The sequence below is a fragment of the Salminus brasiliensis genome, chromosome 16, assembly GCF_030463535.1.
Source record: "Salminus brasiliensis chromosome 16, fSalBra1.hap2, whole genome shotgun sequence".
NCBI lineage: Eukaryota > Metazoa > Chordata > Actinopteri > Characiformes > Bryconidae > Salminus > Salminus brasiliensis.
The window spans coordinates 31,661,958-31,668,411 of NC_132893.1; the positions used below are offsets into that span (position 1 = coordinate 31,661,958).

General features: G+C 42.3%; 1 protein-coding gene across 4 annotated transcripts in view; it reads right to left on the reverse strand.

The window, feature by feature from the left end:
* Positions 1-6,454, reverse strand: part of lhx6a (LIM homeobox 6a) — a 31,170-nt gene extending 24,716 nt beyond the window's left edge. For 3 of the 4 annotated variants that reach the window (XM_072658977.1, XM_072658978.1, XM_072658976.1), the window contains exons 1-2: positions 3,406-3,490; positions 710-859 (exon numbers count right to left, since the gene is read on the reverse strand). In XM_072658977.1, the coding sequence (XP_072515078.1) occupies positions 710-859; positions 3,406-3,408 (153 nt within the window). In that variant the 5' untranslated portion in view covers positions 3,409-3,490. Of the gene's footprint in view, positions 1-709; positions 860-3,405; positions 3,491-6,041 lie in introns of those variants that run through there. The other variant, XM_072658979.1, reaches the window with a different exon arrangement.

Sequence of the window (6,454 nt, forward strand, 5' to 3'; positions counted from 1 at the left end):
ACAACAATAATAATAATAATAATAATAACAATAATAATAATAACAATAATAATAATAATAATAATAATAATAATAATAATAATGATGTATTAATTCTGTATTCTTACGCGAGTTCCTGACCTTCATTATAATCACTGCCTATTCCTATCATTTCTATCAGTAAAATTATTACATTTCATTATTAAACTCCTGACTGAATCTGATTCTGATGCAGGAGAATGTAAAACTGTGTGTGATGAAGAATGTGTGTATATTTACTGTACAGATGTTTATATTCCTTTACTTCGTTCCAGCTGTGGAGTTTCCTCTGTTTCTCTTTATTTTATATTTAATATGAACAGATGTGTTTCGGGCGCAGCAGACAGCGCGTGCTGTGCCCTGCAGTAACACCCCTCGTATTAACCGATAGTGAATGAAGCTTGTAGCTGCTGTTAAATAAATCCATCAATAATTATTAAATATTGATCCGCTCTGAAACGGCAGGCTAGCGGCTTCACTGAGGAGCAGGAACACAAGTCAATAAACCATATCTAAAACTAGGCCTGTTCTAATAATAATAATAATATTATTAATAATATTAATATTAATAAATCAGCAGCTATAGTAAAACAGGCCAGAACTATCACTAAACATGTAAAACTCGTTTATTCAACGAAAACGTCTAAAACACCACGAGCCGCCCCGCAGCCCCGCGCGTGCCCTTATTTACCTTGAGCAGGTATCTGTCCAGGATCTCAAGGCCGCAGCTAGCGCACACGTTCCTGCTGGAGGAGGAGGCGCTGGAGGGTGGAGAGGAGGGAGAGGAGGACGGGGATGGGGAGCGGGGGGGCTCCCTCTGAGAGTCACTGTCACAACGGGACTGTAGGGGGGCATGCACAGCAATCACTTTATACACCTTTAATACAGATATACACCCTCTATACCCCCACTGTACAGGCACACACACACACACACACACACACACACACACACACACACACACATATAAACAGCAGGCACACACACCCTTAGAGATAAGGATATACAGACAATAAAATGTTATATTTTTATATTTTTATATCAAATGAAGAAAACGTTCGAGCGCGCCTCTGACAAGCTCGCGCTCTGCACACATTTTCAGATGTAATTTTAAACGTTATGTCCTGCGTTTTTGGGCAGCATTTAATTTTTATTTAATATCTATTACTTAAACCTAATAATAATTCACTCAACAAAAAATAATAATTATCACTGTAATTATAATAATAACTATAAATATAATAATTATAACTATAAATATATAACTATAGTATAACTATATAACTATAAATATATAACTATAGTATAACTATATAACTATAAATATATAACTATAGTATAACTATATAACTATAAATATATAATAATAACAACTATAAATATATAACGATAGTATAACTATATAACTATAAATATATAACTATAGTATAACTATATAACTATAAATATATAACTATAGTATAACTATATAACTATAAATATATAATAATAACAACTATAAATATATAACGATAGTATAACTATATAACTATAAATATATAACGATAGTATAACTATATAACTATAAATATATAACTATAGTATAACTATATAACTATAAATATATAATAATAACAACTATAAATATATAACGATAGTATAACTATATAACTATAAATATATAACTATAGTATAACTATATAACTATAAATATATAATAATAACAACTATAAATATATAACGATAGTATAACTATATAACTATAAATATATAACTATAGTATAACTATATAACTATAAATATAAGTATAATAACAAAACTACCTGTTATTACTATTATTAGTAGTAATAGTAGTATTGTTAATAATAATAATAATAATAATAATAATAATAATAATAATATTAATAATAATAACCTGAAATGTACAAAATTATAATCGGCAATAAAATAAAATAATATTAATTCCAATTAATTTATAGACATTAAAGCGTTTTTAGATAACCTCTCAAAAATAAATTACCAAGAAAATATGAAGAAATAAAAATTAGACGTTTGTTGAAGTGAACGTTTAATCATCTAAAAGATTCAGAAAAGGTCCAGACTGGGGGAAGCGCAGAGAGAGAGAGAGAGAGAGAGAGAGAGAGAGAGAGAGAGAGAGAGAGAGAGACCCTTCTTCTAACCCCAGTATAAACTCAGACCTGTGTAATATCTAATCTACCGCAAAACGGTTTAAACGTTTACCGACGTCCATCCATCCTTATCCTACACACACTCACCCAGAGCGCGCAGCAACTACCAACTACCGCGCGAACTACCGCGGCTTTTATTACAGCTCAAACTCCTCATAATAACAATAATAATAATAACAATATTAATAATAATAATAATAATAATAATAATATTAATAACGCACAGCTAAACTCATCCAGCACGTCTTCTAAGGACGACGCAGAGGACTGATTAGCACTCCAGCTGTTCCAGCTTGCACATGAAAACACACTCAGCCTGAGCGCGAGCTCAAACAGCCCGCAGAACAAACCCCTCGCGCCCGCTGAAGGCCTTGTTAAGATTCAGACGCTGCTAATAAACACACACCTATTTTAAATCCGTGCACGCTTCTGCATTAGAGATCTGCACGTGCTTTCAATCGTGCATTGTTTATTACATTAATTGCATGATTTTTCAGAAATATAATCAAATTGATTGATGTTTTGTTTTTTGGGCTTATTTCGCTCCTAAAAATGGTGATGCCACAGAGGAACCGCGTTTGGGCCCAAAGTAAAGCCATTAAGCCCTTTAAAGGTTCTCCACGCGCGCATATGTGTCTGCTACAAACGTGGTTCTGTACGGAACCAGTCGTGGTTCCTCTTTGGCTCATCGCTCAAAGAACCCTTTAAAGCCTCTTTTCTGGAGTGACATCTCTCCGGACTTCACAGGTGAAGCACGTTCATTTTTAGGAGTGCACGTGAAGGTTCCTTAAACGTCCTTAACTTTACTTCTCAGGTGCACTTGAAGAACCGACCACCGAAACGCTCTACGTGGAACCCAAAATGAGGTTCTTCTGAGAGATCTCTCTGAACGATACCTTTGCCGTTTTTATCGTAAAGCGAATCAGACGTCAGTTACTGCGTTAAAAACGGCGACAAGCGCGCGATGAACGCAAAAACAACAAAAACGTGCGGTAAACGTGAGTGCAGTGGGAAAAAAAGGGCTCGTGCTGCACGCAAATCCGCTCGAGAGAGTGCAAAAACCGGCGGTGGAAAGTTAAGGCAAGCAAAAGCGGCGCGCGCTGCACTGTTGACGCAATTTTGCGTAAAGAAAAAACTACGTTAAAATAAAGAGGAAAGAAAGAGAAGGAGGCACTAACATTCACTCACGCATGCAGACACGCGCTCCATCAGCTCTTACCATGGCGAGTCCGCGCCGTGCCCTCCGCTCGAGCTGGAGAATGTGTGTATCTGTGTGTGTGTGTGTGGGTGAGTCCGTGCGTCCGTGCGTCCTTGTGTCTGCGCGCGCGCGCGTGAGTGACTGAGTGAGTGAGTGAGTGAATCCGTGCGTGCGTGCCTGCCTGCCTGCGTGCGTGCTTGCTTGCGGGCGCCGATCACCTAGAAAAAAAGCCAGAGGATTGGAGCTCGTGAGTCCATGGCGAGGGGCTTTATAGGGTCTCAAAACAATAAAAACAGCAAAAACACGTTCAAGCCTCGCGCTGGAGAGCAGAGTGACAAAAAAGACCCTCAGAGATGATCATCAAGCCACATCAATCTCTGCCCCCCCCCCACCCCCCACCCCCCCTCCCCTTCATCCACACACCCCTCCAACACACCCTTACACACTTAACCCCCAGTGCCTCTTTGGATAATCGCATTTCCACGCCATCCAGAGAGAGCTGAAAAGATGCAGAGAGAGATAAATCAAAAATAAACTACCTGTAATTACAAATAGCGCGCGCATGCTCCTATAAGAGGGGCTCCAAGTGTTCATTTCAGCTGTCAATCAGAGAAAAGAGCCATAACCCCCCCCCCACCAAACACCCCCTCCTCAAACCCACCCACCCCGCCGCAGCCACCTTCCCTTTGAAAGAATTGCAAATTTGATTTTTTAATGGCAGTAATTAAAATCCTCTGCACTGACTGGTGTGAATGCGCGTGCATGTCAGTAGAAGTGTGTATGCCTGTGTGTGTGTGTGTGTGTGTGTGTTAGTGAGAGTGTGTGTTAGTGAGATCGTTAAAAGAGGGTCTGAGTCTGATCACAACACTCTGGGCTGGGGAATACCAGCAGGCACTCGCCCAGCACCCTCACCCTCACCCTCACCCTCCACCCTCCACGCGCGGAGGCTTTACGGCGTCCGGTCTGAGCCCGGACTGGGGCTCTGGTGTCCGGCGTGGAGAGTAAGCCGTTTTAAGACTGATTTGGGCTTCTTTAAGCGCGCGGGCAGTGGGAGCGCGCGGGCAGTTCAGTGCAGCGCTGTAGTGCAAGTCAGTAGTTTTGCAGTCGGTTCTGCACATAGGCACGAATAACCCAGGCTCTGCAGGAGTCTGTAGTGCTGTAAACGAGCAATGCACGCGCTGAGGGCACATAGCCTATCTTTTTAGTAGTCTGCTGAAGGCTGCTGAAGTGGATGAGTGCTCAATGCATGTGGAGCAATTTAGCAGTTTAGCACTAGGTCTGCATGCATGTAGCATGTAGCAGCATTGCAGCTCTGAAGTCTCTGAGTGTTAAATAATGCGCGTGCTGCAACTTTGCAGTTTAATATTAAGCATTGCAGGTTACTAGCAGCATGCATTGGGGGTAACGTGCATAGACTATGCATAGATATGCAAGTCTTGGCCTGAGTGCTAAATGCACGTGTTGCAGTTTTGCAGTTTAACATTAAGTCTGTATTAGTCAACAGCACTGCAGGGTACTAGGGCATTAGGGTATTAGGGGCAACGTGCATAGCCTGTAAAGCAGCGTTGCAGCTTGCTCTGAAATCTTTGTGTGAGTGTTAAATGCGCGTGCAGCAGTTTTGCAGTTTAATATTAAATGCATAGGGACCTAAATGTGTGGTAAATGCATTTCGAGCAGTATTGCAGTTTAATATTATGGCTTTAAGAGGAGCTTTAAAGCAGTTTGCATTGAATCAGATGGGTTTAGGTGGGTGTTAAATGCATCTAATGCAGTTTTGCAGCTTAAAATAAGGTCTATAGCAGTTTGGACTGAACTAAATTAGGGTTAAAATAGGTTTAGAGCAGGTTTTAGGTTTAGGATTAGCTGTTTATTAGCTTGTAGTGCAGCGAATGAGGGTTGGATGGGGTTTAACGTTACTCCCAGCATCATGTAGTGAATTAAATTGAGGTATGGTGGGATTAATATTAGTATTTATGAGTAAATTAGCTTTTTTTAGCTGCATTAAACTGGTTAAAGGCTGGAAAGCAGTTCTCCAGCGGTTTGCACAGAAGTGACCGGCGTCTGAGGGGCAGTAACAGCAGTCCTCTACAGCAGGGCGCAGGGCAGGGATATGGTCAGTGGTTCAATGGACTGTAAATCAGCCCTGCAGCTTAGCCTTAGCTGTGTATTTAATTACCAGTGCAGTAGTTTGCATTACTTCCAGCAACTTGCACTGAATTCCGCGAGCCTTCAGGTGACCAGTGTTGGTGGCAAAGGGGCTGAAATGCAGCTCAGTACGGCAGCTTGTACGCACGTGGCTGTGAGAGGAGTTCAGTGTTGGTGAGTGCTGAGAATAACGAGCGTTAATATTGCAGTTATTGTGGGATTTATTAAGGTAAATGAGGGGCTCGTGCAGTTTGCCCGGATTTAAAGCACTGTAAAGCGGCGCGCGGGATGCGAGGAGTCCTCCAGCAGCGTGCATGCCCGTGTTCAGTGGAGTTTAAGCTTGTATTGCATTAAATGCAGTGTAATACGAGTCCTCCAGCAGTTTGTGTTGAAATGCATGGGTGACTGGGCTGGAAAGCAGCTCCGCGCGCCGGTACCACCAGGTCTAGCTTTGAGCACTGCAGTAAACCAGTGTAAAACAGATGTATCTCCATGCAGTGCTGGTTCCTCACCTGTTCAGAGGGGATTCCTTCACATACGAGCTGATTTCCCTCCCCCTGTGGAGCCCAAAGCTCATTTTTCCAGTACATATACAACACACAAAAAAGGGGGCCAGAGAGCTGGTAGTGGTCCTGCTGGAGCTCCGCAGCTGATCCCCCCACTCCTGGTCCAGACCTGGTCCAGCTGTTTAGTCCGATGCAGAGTTCACTCGCCGTGTTTCTGCTCCACCTTCTCCTCCATCTGCTCTGCTCCTCCGCTGCTGCATCATCCGCTCGTGCGGGGGATTTTCTGTGGTTCGGTTCCTCGAAGGGCTTCAGAACCTTCAGAAGGGATTAACAGCCCCGCAGACCCGGGCGCAGTCCGTCCGGCCGGGGGAGAAGCCGCGCGAGCTCGTCGTATCGGAGCCGGTGGAGGGGGGCAAACA